Source organism: Polyodon spathula, chromosome 25 (genome assembly GCF_017654505.1).
Source record: "Polyodon spathula isolate WHYD16114869_AA chromosome 25, ASM1765450v1, whole genome shotgun sequence".
NCBI classification, from domain to species: domain Eukaryota; kingdom Metazoa; phylum Chordata; class Actinopteri; order Acipenseriformes; family Polyodontidae; genus Polyodon; species Polyodon spathula.
Window position 1 is genome coordinate 19,378,770 of NC_054558.1, and position 19,247 is coordinate 19,398,016.

A 19,247-nucleotide genomic window follows, 5' to 3' on the forward strand; every position below is an offset into this window, starting at 1 on the left:
GGCTGAAGAAATTCAAACCTTTAACTGCTCCACCCTGCTGAAAATAACAGCGTGCTCCTGAGCAACTGGGATATAAAATAAGAAGAAAAAAAAACATTCCCTTACAGGATAACTACAGCAGCTAGTGTAGGACCCCCAACATCGATTTACAGCAGTGACTTTAATTCCAGTGTGTAGACAACATTCGCTTTAGAAAGGGGACTTGTATTCATTTCCTGAACCAGTATATAACTAGCTCTTGACCCAGCACAACATCTCCACTTCCACATCTGACCAGGATAAAGAGGGCATGACCTTATACAGAGATATACCTGCTGTTGTATCATGTATTTAAAATGGGGAGGGGGAGCACACTACACAGCTATACCTAACAACACACACTCTGCTAACCTCGGATTAGCTTAACCTGAAAACGTTCCTGTTATTGAAACTGAAGTTAATTATCCCGGCCTTGCGGCGTATTTCTAGATCCTCCATGCATGCTGGTGCCAAAAGGTGGGGGAGGGTATATCGGTGGTGCAGGACAGGAAGAGGTTAAACCTGCCACACCGGCCTCATTTCCAACGCCTGAACGGTGCCTTGGCCTCGTGGATTTAAATATTGTGAAACACAAAGGAATAAGGAAAAAAAAACGGTCCTGTTAAACTGAAAATAGTGGGGAAATGTTGTTTTCTTGCATGCCACTGTCACAGTTTGAATGTAACTCGATAGAAAAGCTATTTAACCGTAGAAACGTTTATCTATTTTACGTAGAAATATTTTAAAGCACCTCGCTCGTTTCACGTCACATATGTAGCTAATTAAATTAAATCCACTGTCTAAACCGGAAAAGGTGGAAAGATTTGCACAGCCCCAGATAAATACGATTTTCTTATTACTTTTTTCCCAAAAAGAGAACTCACTTGCGAGTAGTGTCTAGGTTTTATAAAAACAAACATAAAAAATAACGTAATAACAATATACACGCTTGCGAACAACTCCTTGAATATTGAGAAATGTATAATGTAATGTGTAACATAACTTATCTTTGCCTGATGTTATTTCAGACTTTACCAACAGTTTCACAAATGCTAGCTGATAAAAGTGTTGCAAAGTTTATTGCCGCGGTTGGTATTTTTTTTATTTTATTTTTTTTAAATATTTTTTATAACTTGACAAAAATAAAGTGATGTCAATGTAAAAGCGGTCAAATTGCAACCTTTTTAAAAGAAAGAAAAAGCCAGTTATGTAAAGTAGCTGAAATATGTTGTGTTTCTGTATAGTTTTGCGGATGCCCGGCGTTTTCTGCTCAATCTGTTATAATGTATAAATGTACCATCATTACGATGATAGATTGCATTGTGGGTGTCAATATAAATTGACGGCCATATTTGCCGGTGCTGCTGCTGTAAACAACAAAAGTGTCTGCGAGAGACAGAGACGCTTCACGGAATTTCAGGACATTTTTAATTTGTTTAATTTATAATGTCTCTGGGAATGTCCTACAAACCCAGCCTCCACTCGCACATTCCCGGAACCTCCGTGAACCAGGGTAAGCCAGAAATGTCTGTTTACCCGCAACTGTATCACTGTTTTATTGTTACAATGAATACCTGGGGAAAGCCCGTGTCTGTAGTTTTTTGTCCAGTTATATATGTAGGGTCAGATCCTGAGAGCTGATTCATATCCGCCATTATTACTAATCATAAAAGCTTTTTTTTTTTTTTTTTTTTTTTACGTCTGTAAAGTAAATAAACGAGGATAAGAGAGTCCGGATTAACCGAGTCCGGGATCCCCGGTACCCGCCTTTGTTCGCGTTGATCTATGTATTACAGCGTTGTAAGAACATGTATCCCTTTGGCTTCTTAAACGAGCCCGTTCGGTTTCCTCCATGATCGCCTCCCCGGGGCTGGTGATTGATCGGGATCAGGAATGTTCTTTTTTTGTCCGCCGAGGACACCTAGTGTCAGATAGGCGGTATTACATGTTAAATACGGGAACTGTAGGGCACACATTTCTGATTCCCTATACATCTGCACTGTATGTGTACGTGCATAGATCTATTGGCTGCCTGTTAATAAAAATAATGCTTAAACTTATTGGTTCACCCCACTGTTGTTTACCCATAATGCACGCGTTTACAAATTGGTATACCCCCCCCCCCCCCGAAAATTCCTATCAGCATTAATGCACATTCACAAAATGGGCCACTTAACAAAGTCTGTATTTCAAAATGCAATAGTTTACATGCAGAACTTGATCAATCCAGTGTGTATTGATTATACGGGGGGGGGGGGGGGGGGCATTTGACCCACACTACAGAATACTATACAAAGTAAAACCTATTCCTAGGAGTCTGGGGTCACAAGAGGATACATCTATTTCACACACTGTCTAGCGGAATAGCAAAAGAGTGATCATGACCTGTAATGAACTTCAGTAAACGTTATTCTCACATTTGTAGAAGTAAGCATACCTAAAAGTGCGTTGATTCATCTTGTTTTTTTTTCAGTTGGAAATGTCCATTCTCCTTCCACAAGCTTAGCAGCATCCGTAGTGTCTTACAGGCCCCTAGTGAACGACTATGGGCCGCCATCGTTAGGGTTCCCACAGGTAAAGAACCATATCTTTATATTATTATAATTATTATTCCCACTTGCCTTCCACTGAGTCTGCACAGGAACCAGCAAGTGCAATTAAAACTGGTCCTGCTGTGGATACTGATACAGCTGTAACTGCAGAACTGTGGGCTGGGTTTGTGTATACACACAGCTGTATACACACAGCTGTAACTGCAGAACTGTGGGCTGGGTTTGTGTGTATACACACAGCTGTAACTGCAGAACTGTGGGCTGGGTTTGTGTGTATACACACAGCTGTAACTGCAGAACTGTGGGCTGGGTTTGTGTGTATACACACAGCTGTAACTGCAGAACTGTGGGCTGGGTTTGTGTATACACACAGCTGTAACTGCAGAACTGTGGGCTGGGTTTGTGTGTATACACACAGCTGTAACTGCAGAACTGTGGGCTGGGTTTGTGTGTATACACACAGCTGTAACTGCAGAACTGTGGGCTGGGTTTGTGTGTATACACACAGCTGTAACTGCAGAACTGTGGGCTGGGTTTGTGTGTATGCACCAGGATTGACCAAGATCATTACAATCCTGATTCTTTTAGAAATACTATTTGAAATGGTCATTTATGATTGCAGGTGTGCTTGATGTAATCTAACGTTCTTTTTTTTTTTTCATATTGCTTGACAGGGGAGCAGTGGTAATCAAGTGCCTCAAAGCAAATATGCAGAACTTCTATCTATTATTGAAGAGCTAGGGAAAGAAATTAGACCAACGTATGCTGGAAGCAAAAGTGCCATGGAGAGACTAAAACGAGGTGAAAATCATTTACTTTTAATATTTTGTGACTCCATTCATAATTTGAAACGCTCACAAGTGTCAAACGTCTGTGTGACTTCTGCATTTATTTTGTGGCACCACTTTTCGGCTCTTGTTTTCATTTCTCTCGTCTCTTTGTAAATGTCTATGGAGGTGCTCCCCGATGTGCTTTGTTGGTATATTGTGGTTATTTTAATATTGCCACTGCAGTTGGTTATTAAGAGACTGCAGTCTGTTTGTTGCTTGTATTTTATGCTCTGGGCGTGGTGTAATTTAGTTTCATTTTGCGTGTTCTGTTATATTCTGTATTGTTCTCACAGACCGGTGAATAAGCAAATCAAAGCTATTTCTCATTCTTTTAAAGGTATCATTCATGCTAGAGGACTGGTACGGGAATGCCTGGCTGAAACAGAGAGGAATGCAAGATCCTAGCTGCTGGAATGAAACATTTCAACTCCGTTTAAAACTGACAAAAACAACATCACTTTGAAAGCCTACCTTCTAAACATTCTCGTTCAGGAAAGCTAAACTATTGTCCTTAAAAACGAATCTGACTGCTGGCCTGAGGAATGCAAAAAAACAAAGTTAAAGACCAGTATATAAAACTATACTTGACAGGAATTTACATTCTTTTTACCCATTTGGGAACCTATCACCTTTTCTTGACTTCATAGAAAGAGAAACTAATCACTTTGCATGCTTGATAGCCAGAGCTCCTAATTCATAAACACTAAACTGCATGGCTTGTACAGGGTTAGACTGTAGTAGGGGCATTTAATGACAGAGAACCAGTCCTAAGATTTCATATTTTTAACACACTTAGGGGGCAGAGTAACAAATAGTGCCAAAAATACCACATACTGGGTTTGGATAAACTATTGTAATAAAGCCATTATTTGCATCTTTGTATGTATTTATTACTCAGTGTAATAAAACTTATTTTCATTAAATCTGCAGCGTTCACAATTTTTGTTCATAATCTTCAGTTGTACCCGCCCTGATATATACCTGGCCACCATTTGTGTAGAAATGATACATTTTAATAGATTTTACAGACAACTTCTGTTATGCATTAATAAGTACTTGAGTACCCAGAATTCAAACTTCACACTCAGAAACGTATTGCTGAAAGGCAATGTAACAAACTGGGATACATTTGTACCTTTGGCTGTTTTTGTGCGTTTTCTATTTTAAATGTAAACTTTGTTGTAATTTTCAGAATCAGACAACAATAAAAAAAATAAATAAATCACACGCTTTTAAAGAATCAACAGAAATCCGATCCCATTTATAAATTCAATACTGTCACATACTGTCTCCTACTTGCTCCATTTTCTGCACACACCCTTTTTAACTGCAACACACGCTTATATCTCGCAGCCTTCTTTCCCCCTGGGCCGTAGAGAGAAGAAACAAAACCCTATTTCTGATGTTGTCACTTCATAATTCAAGGCAGTTTGTCTTTGGAGAACACATTTAAACACTTTCAGGAGTCTGTTTCCTCACTTTGTTTAAACTCTTCTTTTCTAAAATGTCTTTTGCCTTCTTCCTTTTGTCTTGCTTCCTCCACTCAGCTGCTTTCCGGTTTTTCACAATGTCACTGTCTTCGCCTTTGTAGAAAACGTCAAGCTTCCCCTGCATAATTGTTCTGGCTCTTTTTCTGTTGGTCTCCACTGACCCAGTGACACTGCAATTAAAAAGACAACAAACAAGCCTTTGTCAATACAGCCCCAGCACTACGAAACTAATCGCACCCCGTCGGTAGTCCACAGGGCATTTTCACAGACTAGTTATGCTACTTTGTAAAGCTGCTGTGGAGAAACTAAATCCCATCGCAGAGCACTGAAACCTGGCAGGGGAAATCATGAAATGATCAGCAACACGATTCTACCACCAAAAATAACTTTTTGTCTGATCCCTACAGATTTAACTGCACTGACCGCTTGAAGAGTAATTCCAAATTTCATTCTGCGTGGTTCTTATTGCACTTTGGATAATGTATTTTTATTTTATTTTTTCTTTACTTTTCTGGTAATCCACTGTTGTGCACTAGATGGCGCTGGCTTCGCCTTCTGTAAAAGACACTGGCTGATCTAGCCTACGTTACTGTACATATCTAGGGCAGGTAGCGAGAACAGGGAAGCAATCCTGAATGCACAGTACTGATGTCACTGAAATAAGAGCCACTGAAAATGATCGCATTCATAAAAGCTAAGGGTACAATAAACAAAAATAAGAACATTTGAATGTATTTACCAGGGATGGAAACAAGACACCTATTAACATAACAATTTCACCCATTCAGGTTAACAGAAGCATGATTAGCCACACTATAAACAACAGGCTCAGGCGTGTCTTATTAAAAGGCAGCAAAACCAGGAATGGATCAAATAGCTATGCAATGGGTGTCACGTCCATCCACGACTTTAGATTGTCTTAAAAGGTTCCATCATCCAAAACTGTAAGCACTCAGACATAAGATATACAGTGGAATACAAAAAAAAAACGTCACTCAGTAATACAGTGTACAATTATAATATCAAATCCTGCTCAATCAGGGCTGCATTTTAAATGGCATTTTCAAATCCATTACACAGTGAATGCTGGTCTACACAGAGATAGCGCTCCAGATATATAGCTTACCTTTACTTGGCATATATAACAGTGTAAACTTTTTTTTTTCGTTTTTAAATTCAAAGCTTGATATTTTCAACGCGACTTGTGAACTGTCACCCTTGCTATTTGTATAAGCACAGTAATCCTCACCTATAATTCCGTCCTTCTGCAGCCACCACAGCACACGAAACGTGCGTCCAGCGCAGCCCTGTGTTGTGTTTCAATGCGCAGGGCCACATTTTGACAAGCCAATCGCATTTCCGATAAAACGTTCTAACCGAACAAGAAGGTCCCTTCAGCCAATCGGCACTTTAGCTTTCGAAGTGCGTCAACCAATTAGAGGCTTCAAGGCATTTTGGGGTTTTTTTTTATGTTGCCGTTGACGGATGTCAGACTAAAACAGGAAGGTTCGTTTCTCGCGGGCTTAAGGTACAAATACAAATATGGGGCGAGTATGCGGGTAAGTGCAAGCTTAAATATTTTTACATGTAATAATATAGTCTAAAAGCAAGCTACATTGAATGCATTTCATGCCCGTTTGCTGTTATTCTCTTTAAACCAATGCGGGGTTAAATATAAGTGGTGCAGACCAGAACAGAAGCCCCTTTTTTTTGCACAGCAGAACCTATTTTAATGTTATCAGCAAATAACAGTACAGTCCTACACTCTCAGTATGACGGTGCGTTGCGTACTAACGTCTGTATACACACTGTGTTTTATTTCAAATCATTAAACTGAGAGAGAAGTGTTAACGGTATTTACCTCTCGAGTGTGAAGGTTGTCAAATATCCAGTGATTGAAAAAACACGGTATTTGACTTTCAATTTGGTGTGTAACGTGCGGTAATGCTTGTGGAAGTACATATACCTTTTACAAAAAAAAAAAAAATGTTTGATAACGTCTCCCTTTTAGAAGCGCATCATTATACAGCCAGAGTTGCTGTAGACCCCGGTAAAGATGCGCGTATGGTTGGTGCAACATAATATTATTATTCATTTGCTGTACATTTTGAGATAAGTGACACCCTTAAGACAGTTACAACCTTAAGTCTTTTGAAACGTGTCACGTGACATAATTAGCAATATGGCCCCACATAGAAATTGACATGGTTGTATAAATGTGTACTTGCATATATATTTTATTCAATAGGTGTCAGACAGTCACTAATAACAAGGTAACCTAAGGATGTCCACAGATGACAGTATATCTGAAGAGGTGTCCTATTCTGCTGGTGTGAGCCATGAAAATGTTGAGAGCAGTGGCACTAAAGAGAGCGAGTCCTCCATCATATCATCAGAGGACAGCCCCCCAATCCAGCCAGGAGCAGACATGGAGAAGTCTCCTGCAAAGCCTGTCAAAACAGTGAAAGGATTCTTCTGGTCTTCTCCAGAACTGATGAACAGCACTGACCCTAGAACTGCAATACAGCACAGCTCAAACAAGAGCAGGTACTGTGGATAAAGAGGAGGGGGGGAGGGGAGTGTTGTTGACTGTAATCTAGGATATGCTTGCTATGTAGAATAGCATTGGAATATCAGATGAAGAATGCAAGATTATGTGCTCTATGTATTTGCACGACCTTTGTTTTAAAGTAGTGTTTGACAATGTAGTGTAACTGGTTTTGTATGTAAGTGTGATAAAATTGTTAAATGCATGTTCCCAATGGCCTTTTCCATCTTCCTAATATTATATTTTTAATAAAAAATAAGATTGTGTTTGTTTTTTATACGTTGCAGGGTAAATGCAGGTGAAACGCTCGGCTCAGAGAGAAATCTACCTTCCATAAACCCCAGTCCTATTGAAAACCTAACAGCTCTAGTGAAAGACATCCAGATAAGTGGAGACTGTGACCCAGAGGTTTGGAAGAACTGTGAGGTAAGGAGGACAGTCACGCAATATTACATATTAGTGGTCAGAGACTCTATTGGGAACCAGAAGCTGGGTGGAATACATTACTGCTGTTTGCACACAATCCAAAACTAACCAATATACCTGTCTCTGTAAGACCACCTGGGGATCTCAGTAGTTTACTGGCGATATCACAGTAAGACAAAATATATCATGTTACTGGTATCTTTAAAACAATATTTGTCATTTTTGCTTACAGTGCCACAGCCAGCTTAACATTGGGTTGTTCCTTTGCAGTAGGTGCATTTTACTGAACTAGTGAACTCCAACTGATCTTAAGTGTACACAAGCATTACAGTCCCTCATTTTGTACAATAACGTAGGGGCTGCATCCTTTCCATTTCCATAGCCTTATATCATGAGCACTGCGTTCACATTTTGGATCTCGCCAGCGAGGCACTGCTGTGATCCAATTACCATGATTCCTCCGACTGAGCTACATTCTGCCTCGTGGCACTCCTCTCCTTTCTGCATGTATATCCCTGGCAACATTTGCACAGACCAGGGCACAGCTGCTCCACACTGAAAAGCACCATAAGTAGAAAAAACACATGTCTCTTGTTATTTTGAACCAAAATGACTCCAGTGTAGAAGCCAAGCGATAGTGCAACACTTTAAGGGGTTTCAGTACAGATCTGGGTGTATTTTAACAAGTATTATTTCCCCGATACATGTTATAGCTTGTTGTAAATGGAATATTTTACATTCATCATAATGTCCTTATTCTAAACAGGCCAGATGGCTCCAGCTGTTTCAACTGGTGGAAAAGCAGTACCAAGATCAAATTCTTGCCCAACATGAACAGTACCAGTGCCAGATTCAAGTAAGCCTGTGCATTAACAATTTTTTTTAAATAGCATCTTAAAACCATGTTATAGGTGTTGAAAATGAAGCTAATATCACCTTAGTATTTCTCAAGAATGTACTATTAGGCTGTGGATCTGTGTATTGGTGACAGTTTGAGTTTTGTTTAAAATATTGTTTGTTTTGTTTTTCTCTAATTCAGCTCATACAGGATGAAATCAAAGCTTTAGTCCTGATAAAGAAGAAGCAGAACTCCCTGCACAATACTGAAGCGTTTGCTGTGGTTCCTGATAACTCTGTTTTATTAGGAATTCTTAACGGATGCCATTCAAAACCCTTTTTGCGGCACAAACAGACTTCCATACATCCCAGTGCTGGTGAAATAGGAAGACCGCACAATTCCTCAGACACGAATCCAGAGGACTCTGCTTTTGCTGTTTTACTGAGCAGTGGGTTTGGGACGGGTGGCCCGGAACATAGTTTAAACAAACACGTGGACTCCAGTAACGGCAAGAACACCTTGAAGGGAAAGCATGCAGGGCACGCTCTCTATCCCTCGGAAAACCTGTCATGCCCATTTAAGTCAGACAGGGTTTCTAAAGGAAATAACTCTCAGCATGAATTACGGACTGCTCAGGAAAAAATGTGCAACGTTTCTCCTGCAGGCAGTAAGCAAACCAATCCAAACCTGTCAGTTGATCAAAGAAAAATGAAGGGGTAGGTACTGGATATTTTTACAAATGTTATGCAACCGCTAATAAATAATTTTGAAATATGGAAAGATCTGATTAGGTATAGAATACATTAGACTTGTATACCTCCCTCTTAAGTTGATGCACAGTAAGGTAATCGCAGAAATGTATGGGTTGAGAAAAATAGATCAAATGAGTAAATATTCAATGTATGAATTAGCATTTGCTATCCCCTTAGTTTTCTTGTTATATGCAGACATCTGCATCATTAACTATAAAAACTAAGGCAATATCACCCCCGAATCGGGGGTTGCATGTTAATAGTTTAACAGTTGTGTGTATTACAGTCAGTTATTGACATCATGGGCACAGAAGCAAAAGCATAAGAGCAGAGCTGTGCAGGACACACGCCAGGAAGAGCAGGCAAAAAGGAACAGGAGTCCAGATCATCACGAAGATGTAAGTGCTCAGTGAGGTTCGTAGATTTGTAATGAATGACAGTCCCTGGTGACTGGGATCAAGTGCAGGCCTGGTTGTATTGTTGGGTCTTTCAGGGTTTTGGGATGAACATGAGCTAAAATATTCTAGGGATACAAAATATTTTGACAATAAGGATTCTACCGACTGCCATAGAAACATCTCTGTCAACCAAATTCCACTGTGAACACAATCTGGACAAAATGACTTCTGATAGGGTAGAGTACACTGCAGACAAGAAAGTGATTAAAGGAATAATATGTCTTGATGTTTATTGTTGGAGGATAGGAAATCATTTTCACCACTTTATGTAGTGGCTGTGTGTCTTTTGTCCTGACAGTATGCTTTTGACAGTCCTTGTTTGTGGTCTAGCTTTGCAAGTATTATAGAAATAAAGCAAATGCTTTGTTGGTTTGCAAGGCAAGCGCACACTTATGAATTTTTTTTATTTCAGATTCATTCTTGCTCTGCTGTACAGTCGCCTCATTCCTTCTTCCTAGGGAAACGAAATGATAGCCCAGACTCCCTCGTGTCTGAAGCTTCAGGTAAAGAAATGTCAGCGCTATGGTATTCTTCCCTGCATGATTTTATAACTGTTTTAAACCCTCTGATTTAGTACTTAATCCTCTATCCCAGAAGGTATCTCAGTAGAATCGAAGTTGCAGTCCGCAGTGTCACCCAGTCAGATTTGGCTTGCAGTGTCCTGGACCTAGATAACCCTATTGGTACATCATAGTGATATGTCTGTGTTGGTGCATTAACAGGATATTTAGAATGTTTTTTACATTGGCACATAATGTTTATTTTTAAAGGTTTGACGTTTGACTCGCTCACCCTAATTTGTGGCAATGGCTGATTTTTCTTTTTTACTATGAATTGTATGTAGGTCTTACATACTGGAAACTGGATGAAAGTGAACTGTATCGCTCTTTGCCGGAGAACTTGGAAAATGGGTCCTATTTTTACATGCAAGATGAGTCTATCAATCCGGTATGCACATGCTGTTTATATGTAACTACAGTACAAGTTAAGATGTGACCATTATATTAACTTCTAAATCCAACGTGAAGTGATATTTCAAATCTGTGATGACCCTGACGTCCATCTGTTTTTAACCTTTAGCATCACACAGACGAGCCGAGGCTGCCTGCTTCTCTTAAAGTAATCTATCATATGAAGCAAAAGGGAGACGCAAACATTCATGACAGGGATTCTTATTCTTCCCAGTTTGACCCAAGTCAGTCTGCTCCACAGGTAAGGTACATTTGTAAAAGAACGTTTCGACAGATCCTTGATGATTGTATTGTGCAATAGTTCAGTAACAGCATGGGAATCCCAGATTAGTATGAATAATTTAACAGGCACCTGGAAGTAAGTCGGTACCTTTAGCTCAGAATATAACCGATGTCAAAATGCATTTGTTAGTTGCAGTGATTTACGTTATGCTGACAAGTGTGCAAGCTACACCGAAGAACTGGGGATAAGCATGAAACTTTTTAATATTTTGCTTAAATGTAAAATCATATTCCGTTTTAATCTTTATTAGAATATTTCTCCTTTTTTTTAGGTTTTGACCCTTGACCCAACACTTCACATGAAGCCAGCTGATAGGGATTCATTGTTTTCCTCACCTTCTCATTTCAATACTGCATCATTCCTTGAAGAAACCAAGCCTTCAGCAGCTGCCGGGGATGCAGTTAGTCCAGACTCCATGGCAGAAGCGCCTTCTCAAAGCCATACTGACACCTATTCCATTTCAAACGACAGTAGCTTGTCAGCAGAACAGATAAATGGGACGCATAGACTTTCTTTACAAAAAAGTGCTTTACCAAGCAAGAACAGGAGTCTTTGTTCTACCTCTCCGAAAGCCGTTTGCACAAATGGACAGCATCCAGCTTTCCGTAACGGCATTCAGAACGATAGCTTGTCCAACACAGATGATGAAGGGAGCTGCTCAACCCTCACCCCACCGTCTAGAATAGAGAGCAGCCTGTCTCTGCATGCCAGTGGAGCCAGGGGTTCAGACAGAACCATATCCTTGTCCTCCTTGGAGGACCCTGTTGTTTCGTCACTGTACGTTTTGCCCCATTGTGTTTTTGCGTTTAACTTGCTACTATAATATGTCATGTATTATTTGGTGTTTCAAGCAGGTTATTTAATTGCATAAGAAACTTTATATTTTTCTTTTCAGGGTGAGACAGAACCTGAGAGAGAAACATTCTCGTCATGTCGCAGATCTTCGTGCTTACTATGAATCTGAGATTATTAGCTTGGAACAACAGCTCGAGGCTGTAGTAAGGCCTCCCAATTCAGTTAACATGGAGAGAACTAATGAAAATCTCCAAGAAAGGTAATCTGTTGTAATAAAAAAAACACAATCTATTTGTAGTTATTTAAATTAGTATGTTCTATTAATAAGAGACCAGAATTGGAATATAGCTATTGCATTTTTAGCTATTAAAAGCATACTTTATATTCTCTGAATGTAATAAAACCTTACATGCATTTTATGTGTTTTTTCTTGTTTCTGCTTACGTTTGGCATGCATGCTAACTATTCTTGAAAATGTTTTCTCTAAAGCCTAAAAGTGAAGCATTGCACTGCAGCCTGTGCAACTTGATGGGTCTTTCTGGAAGTTTTTTTTTTTTTTTTTTTTTTTTTGCTGGAGTAGTTAGCCAGGCAAATGATGAGCAAAGCAAATACAACAATAGAGAAGTCATACAGAACACACATACTGTAAAAAGGAAAGAAATGAACCATGCACATTGGCTGTTGAACACACCCCAATACTTCACTGCATGACTTAATTGGCACTCTAATGATCTGTAGATTTTCTAATAATGTTTGTTTCTTAATGGCAGGTGTGACCATCTAGAAAGAGCACTAACTGAGGCAAGCAGTCGTATAAGAGACCAGGAAAATATGAACCGGTTGTTAGAAAAACAGCTGGTAAGTTGCTGCCTGGGACTTGCTTCTGCGGCCAGTCCAACAATGATGCATTAAAGGAAATCCCTTTGATTTCCCCCCGCCAGGTGGATTGGCCTGATCGTTATGACACAGCCAGCGCCGCTGCTCAAGTCCTGCAGCAGCGCCTTGACGAAATGAAGCACAGTAACAAAGCCAAGGACAATGCTATGAACAAGCTGAAAGCCCGGCTGAGAAACCTGGAAGAGGCATTTCAGAATGCATGCAAGGTCTCGGACGATAAAGAGGTCAGAATGAGAAAGGAGCACAAGATGTTACAGGATGTAAGTTGTTAAGGGATCAGTACGACTGAATCTGCCTGCAAAACTAACTGGGTCTTGGTTAAAAATAAGGTGGAGGACAGCATTTACAAGTTCTGTTATTTACATCACTTAAGACAAGAACAGGGTTGACAACAGCACATCTGTTAAGCTTATCAAGTAGCACGTTTACTGCTGAGGTTTGTGCTCTTGCTTTCCATTACCCTGGAATGCTGTAGCTGCAACACCCAATGCCGCAGGGATCTTTGATTTGTTTATTTGTGTTTCAGCTTCTAGTGGAATACGAATCTCTGGGAAAGGAGCATGAAAGGGTTAAGGTAAAAAAAAATTCTTAAAAATATATTTTGACCACCCTTTGTCAATTGTAGATTTCGATAATTCTGTGTTTGTTTTGCTGTTTTTTTTGGTTTTTTGTTTGCTTTTTATTAGGATACATTGGTATCAACTGAAAACAAGCTTTTTGACGCAAACACACAGATATCTGAACTAAAGAGGTAAAATATCAACTTATTTCTGAGCTATGAAAATGTCTGTTTTCTACCCTTTTTTTTTCTATACATGTTTGTTAGTGAGGGTACGGTTCAGATGCCACTTGCTGTGCAGTGACGGTGATTGTAAAATACTGTAATATTAGATAGCATTGTTTTATTCTGTGAACATTCACGATTGAAATGAAAAATCCAATATAAAAGAGATTTACATTGTTCACGTGTTAAATTTGTATTTTTTTTTTTTTTTTCAGAATTATTTCAAAGCTTGAAGCTCAAATAAAACAGCTTGAACACGAAAACATTATGAAACTCCGTCACACAACTCCGAGTCATTCGCAAGCATCAGGAGTTGGGTACGTATAGGTGTTTCTGTTTGTTTTATTACAGCTTTGGCTTCAAATTAATTGCTTTGTATGTTTTTGTGAGAGATTGTGCATGCCATTGTATGTTCATTCCAATAGTTGTGTGGTTTGTATAGTTTTTCCTTTGTTTTCCCCAGGCTGTTGCTCAACCGCCCTGAAGTGTATCGCTCTCCCAGTAAAGCCCCTGTTGACCTTGATGCTAACAGAAGAAAGTTGCTGACCCCTGGAGCTGACTATTCCATTTTCACAGGACAGCCTCTGGAGAATGATTTATATGAGAACAGCAGCAGGTACGATGACCCAGAAAATCAAACGCGGACAAAATATACAATAGAAAAAAAAAAAAAAGCTAATAGTCGTCAATCCCACGACCTGAGTGACTGGGTAAATCGCGCTGCTCCAAACTTAACAGAGCTGTCTTTACTCGCAGGTGTTATTCTCCTCCTGAAAAAGACGCAACTCGGAGGGAAACTACTGTGGCAAAAGAGGGGCTGAAAAGAGACCCCTCCCTCACTCCCATAATGAAGGCCCTGATTGAGCTGGATGGGACAAAAGCTACAGAGGGACGGGCACTGAGGAAATCAGGTGCCAGCGACTCACGTATGGAATGCAGTGTTCATTTATTTTTATATCGAATATTTTTCACTTCAGTGTGTGTTTTTTATTGAAAGAGAAGGGGGGAGGGAAACAATTAATAAGATGACTTAAGAATACTTCACATTTAAATGTCCTCAAGTCATGCAAATTGCACTTTGGCTTAAAGTTTTAAAATATGAATAACGTTTGATGCCAGATGGATATGTGAAAACAGTGAAAGAGTGCATTTCATATTTATGAAAGTGAATGTTTTCAGGGAACACTCCAGAATAGCATATATAGTGAAACCATTGCAACATTTTGAAGACTTTCCAATCAAAGTTTCTTTAATATTTTCAAAATTCAAGTAAAGGAAGAGATGCATTTGTTTTGTTTTTTTTATAGGATTTGGAAGTTGTAAACCTAGTGTAAGCTTTGCAGAGACTTGCAGTAGGGATCAGCTTTCAGAGAAAAGCAGCAGTCCAGTGCAGCTCCAGAGAAACAGCTCCCCTGTTGGAAACAGATCTTCATCTCTGCCTCCTCACAACAGGAAAGCCAGCCCTGTTTCCACACCCAGTAGGTTTTCTCAGTCCTTGAATTATTGGAAAAAGGTTTCCTGTTGGGAGGTAGGAGGCGTGCTGAGGAAATGCATTTCACACTGAGCGTTAAGATTGCATGTCCTTGTAAAAATGTGACATGATACGACCAATATTTCAAAGCTTTGAGTCACCTCTAATCATTTTTTACATAGTGTACAGTGCAAACATAAAGCTAATGTAATTGAAGGCTTCAATTTTTGTACACATTTTTAATTAGTTGTGTGAAACATATTTGTTACTTTTAATTGTTGAACATTTAAATTTGTGTGTTTTTGTTTTCAGCTAAAAGAGATACAATGATAACCCCAGTTTCAGCAAAGTCAAGCCCAAAACGATGCCCAAGAGAGAATTTTTCACCCGGAATGAGCCACCTGCTTGGCAAGCATCGGAGCTCTCCGACTAGGTGAATGTGCTCAGTACACTTTGACAGGAGAAAGATGCAGCACCAATCACATACACTACTGTATACTGTTATTTTAAAGACTGTTTCTTTGCCTTAAAGAATATACATACCAGATTACTGTCTGCAATCAAAATAAAAGGGAACTTGTAATCTGGTGCTTTAAATATCACCATTCCATAAACTTTTATTTTGAAACTCGTCAGGTTTGGTGTGAGATTGGATGAGGTTGATGTTGCCTCAGCTTCACCCTCACATAGCCCCAGCCCTAGAAAGAGACTTCAGTTTACCTCCTTGGACGAACCAGAAGGTAAATATATGCAAACTGCTCTTTGAGCACACAGTTATGTTTTAAACATTTTTAAATTAGTGAAGCTTGAAATTAATTGACCAGTGTTATTCATTGGATTGGAGCAAAACCTTAGTGAGTCTTGTATAGTGTAATATGTTTTATCATCATCATGATTAGAAAGTTGTTGTCAAGTTGGTCAATATTTTTTATAGTAAGTTATCATTCAAGCAACGCTGGACTGAGACTTGATAGCCGCACGGAGTCTGCACTGAAAGCAGTGAAGCAGGGTGCCGTGACGAGTCGATCAGCCTGGGAGGACGAGACCACAGCCATGCATACAGAGAACCACGCACCAGGGCTACTGAAGCCCTATGAGACAGAGCTGACCTACAAAGCAAGGATGGAGTCGCTGGCACAAACAGAGAGGATTTTTGATGAGCTCACACAAGAAAAGCAACAGGTAGAACAAGAATTAAAAGAATTGTTCTAAAACCAATAAGTCTGGATGACTGTCATCAGTGACTGTTCGGTCAAACACCACTGCATTGGCAAAGGTTTCAAACAGGTTGTGTTAACGTCATTTTTTTTATTTAAAACTGATGGATTCCACCCATCTGGACAGTTGATTGTCGCCACAGAATCCACCCCTAGTTGTGTGTGTGTGTGTGTGTGTGTGTGTGTGTGTGTGTGTGTGTGTGTGTGTGTGTGTAACAGTTGTTTAATTAAGCCGTAAGGCACGACAAGGGTGTGCCTTCAGCAGCCCAAGAAGTGGCTGTTTGACAAACACTGGAGTGCTGTTTTTTAATGAAACAATGGCTTTGAGGTAAGTTGAAATTAAAAACAAGTAACTAGAAAGAGTCAAAGAGAACTGTAGCGATGTCCTAATTTACTGTCACATCTATGATGTCACACAGCCCTTTGAAATGAATAGGAGGTCAGTCCTTGCTATTGTGTAGTATGATTACAGTATATCACAGATAGAATTGGTTTGGTTGTTTCAGCTGAACCCTCCTGATCATAAAGCTAACACACAATTTGGCACTTTTCAAAAAAGATTAGTGATGATGAATGAAAATGGAATGGATTGATCTCTCACCCCAAGATCATGGTCCCTCCAGGGCCGGCTTTAGGTGTGGAAGCTCAGATTGTAACTTTTGTGTTATTCCCTGTCTACTCTATGGATAAATAGAGAAAACGTCTGTCCCCAAACAAGCACCTTTTAAAAAGAACTGAATACAGAAGAGATTATTCAGCTGAATAAGCATTTCAATACCTGTTTATTGTATCACTGTACAGCTGTAATTTTACACTTGTATACCCCTTAACCTATTTTCAGAAATTATGTTTTCTTTGAACAAGCTTGCATAATTTTCTGTGGAATCAGTACATTTTATTCTCTTACGTCGATAGCTTTGTTCCTGGTATGTTGAGTCTTCTGAAATTTTCACCTCATTTTTCTTCCAAACAGATTGAGGCTACGTTAAGTCGTTTACCAGGCGTTGGAGGAAGAGTGACCCTGAAAGCAAAATTAGATGAAGTATGAATTATTTCTGTTTTTATGTAGTCCTGTAACACACAGAACACTCTTTCCATTCAAATGAAGTCAAGTCATATAAATGTGTTGGTGGAACTGAAAGTGGACTTTAGGACCCAAATTGGTTTGCTTTGTTTATTTCAGGAAGCCCTGGAAGATCGTTTGGAGAAAATCAACCGGGACCTGGGGTCTATCCGTATGACTTTAAAGAGGTTTCATGTTTTACGGACCTCTGCAAATATATAGCAATCTTCATCTGCCATGAGCTCATTCAGTACTTGCACTAGCATGCCGTTTAGGGTTCTTTGTTTTCACAGCTTATTTTTTAAAGCAGACTAGACTTCTTCATTGAAGCATTATGAGACCTGTTAATTGTGCCGCTGAATTCGTCACTTTATACAATAACGGATGAAGATACAAGGAAAACTGTAAGAGAGACGATGAATGGGATGGAAAACATGTAAACACCTTTGTCTTCAACCTTCAAGTTTAAACTTTGCGTTTTCTTATTTCAAGTACACAGAGATCTTTTATGTAGACTACTTTCTTGACAACACTATTTACTTAAAGGTATATTTGAATGTAAAACGTGTAAAACATATATTTAAAACTTTCTGAAAATGGAGGTTTTATCTGAACATGGTTAAAGAAAATGAAGGAGAAAACACACAACAAAAATCTTTTAGAAAACTCCTGGTGTCAAAAATCTACTGGCTGACTTTCTGTGTTTTGAAACAGTTGAGATCTGACTCGGAGCAAGGCAACTATAAAGTTAGCAAATGAGACGGTACATTAGTGACTGAGTGAGTGATACAAGTGCAGAGATGTTATTTTGCTTTAAAAACAGTAGCCTCGTATACTCCTGGCAGCATCTCTGCAAAGAAAAAAAAATTGTCTTTAATCTACAATATTTTTTAATTCTGAACCATCACTTTGAAAATACCCGTAGACAGCAGAATAAATGCTGAACTACGGGCATTAGAAACGGCTCCGCACAGAAATTAATATTTGTGCAGGGGCGTGGTTTGTTCAGATGCGTTTATGTGTGAAACAAAAAATGTATACAAGCAACACTGGAGAATTCACGTGTGAAGCAACAGCACCTGCATGACCAATTTGACCAACTTTAAAAATACCCCCCCCCCCCCCCCCCCCCCCCCCCCCCTGCAAAGCCACTGTAACCTGTTACACAGTGAACATGTTTAATGTTTCAAGAACAAAAATGGGCTTGAAATAAATGTTTCTATAAAGAGAGTCCCTCAAATAAACCCAGAAAACAAATAACCAACATATATAGTTTATTCTCTGTGCTCTTAAAATCATTCCCATTGTATATTAGCATTGTTGTACAGACTGTTTTATATTTTTGTGACTAGGATATATTTTGTATGTGTTTTATTACATAATACAGAAATCACAAACTTTTTATGGTATATTTTTAGTATTGGTCAAATTTATATATTCTTTACTTTTTTAGGACACTTTTAAAGAGTAGTATATACAGTAACTTGTGATGCCATTTTATATTTGCTTGTCAATTTCAAAAAGTATGTTTTTATTGTATATTCATTCCAGAACTGGAGTCCTGTTAATTGTAGCAATACTAAGAAATAGGTATGTGCAAAATCAAGTCTACCAGTAATAAAATGTACCTCAAATCCCATTTTATTCTGTTTATTTAAAGATGCTTTTGGGTGGGATATTTTTTTTAATTTATTTTTTGGTTATTCTCATTTCATTCACATGTTATTATGCAGACTGTAATTACGTAGCTGTAATACCCTATGTCCTGTTTAAGGGAATCGTATTGTGAAAATGAGCCAGTTCAGAATTCCTGCCATTTGTAGGAGTGTTTATCACAAACAGCCAGCTCACATT

At 39.1% G+C, this 19,247-nt stretch overlaps 2 protein-coding genes across 5 annotated transcripts; both read left to right on the forward strand.

The window, feature by feature from the left end:
* The first annotated feature begins 1,264 nt into the window (after nucleotides 1-1,264).
* Nucleotides 1,265-4,323, forward strand: LOC121299511 (cyclin-dependent kinase 2-associated protein 1-like). Its single transcript, XM_041227265.1, has 4 exons — nucleotides 1,265-1,531; nucleotides 2,492-2,592; nucleotides 3,245-3,371; nucleotides 3,738-4,323. Exons 1-4 carry the CDS (start codon nucleotides 1,465-1,467, stop codon nucleotides 3,803-3,805), a joined length of 363 nt encoding a protein of 120 aa, XP_041083199.1. The 5' UTR covers nucleotides 1,265-1,464; the 3' UTR covers nucleotides 3,806-4,323.
* Nucleotides 4,324-6,366: 2,043 nt separating this feature from the next.
* LOC121299487 (M-phase phosphoprotein 9-like) lies at nucleotides 6,367-19,026 on the forward strand. Of its 4 annotated transcripts, none has more exons than XM_041227226.1 (24): nucleotides 6,367-6,449; nucleotides 7,139-7,437; nucleotides 7,726-7,864; nucleotides 8,631-8,720; nucleotides 8,904-9,418; nucleotides 9,726-9,852; nucleotides 10,325-10,415; nucleotides 10,757-10,860; nucleotides 10,993-11,124; nucleotides 11,438-11,943; nucleotides 12,062-12,220; nucleotides 12,732-12,819; nucleotides 12,903-13,118; nucleotides 13,385-13,432; nucleotides 13,545-13,609; nucleotides 13,858-13,959; nucleotides 14,106-14,258; nucleotides 14,399-14,568; nucleotides 14,950-15,120; nucleotides 15,426-15,546; nucleotides 15,750-15,853; nucleotides 16,048-16,295; nucleotides 17,304-17,372; nucleotides 17,514-19,026. In XM_041227226.1, the coding sequence occupies exons 2-24, from the start codon at nucleotides 7,175-7,177 to the stop codon at nucleotides 17,613-17,615; spliced, it is 3,783 nt and encodes a 1,260-aa protein (XP_041083160.1). In that variant the 5' UTR covers nucleotides 6,367-6,449; nucleotides 7,139-7,174; the 3' UTR covers nucleotides 17,616-19,026. The 4 variants fall into 4 exon arrangements, with proteins under 4 accessions (XP_041083160.1, XP_041083162.1, XP_041083161.1 ...); XM_041227228.1 differs by having other exon boundaries at nucleotides 12,903-13,082; XM_041227227.1 differs by having other exon boundaries at nucleotides 9,741-9,852.
* Nucleotides 19,027-19,247: the final 221 nt, after the last annotated feature.

Bases quoted from the DNA above. Each gene is read 5' to 3' on its own strand.
- LOC121299487 (XM_041227226.1), top strand. From the start codon at position 7,175: ATGTCCACAGATGACAGTATATCTGAAGAGGTGTCCTATTCTGCTGGT. The intron at 11,125-11,437 runs GTAAGGTACATT...CCTTTTTTTTAG, and splicing joins CAAGTCAGTCTGCTCCACAG to GTTTTGACCCTTGACCCAAC. The intron at 12,221-12,731 runs GTAATCTGTTGT...TCTTAATGGCAG, and splicing joins AATGAAAATCTCCAAGAAAG to GTGTGACCATCTAGAAAGAG.
- LOC121299511 (XM_041227265.1), top strand. From the start codon at position 1,465: ATGTCTCTGGGAATGTCCTACAAACCCAGCCTCCACTCGCACATTCCC. The intron at 2,593-3,244 runs GTAAAGAACCAT...ATTGCTTGACAG, and splicing joins CATCGTTAGGGTTCCCACAG to GGGAGCAGTGGTAATCAAGT. The intron at 3,372-3,737 runs GTGAAAATCATT...ATTCTTTTAAAG, and splicing joins CATGGAGAGACTAAAACGAG to GTATCATTCATGCTAGAGGA.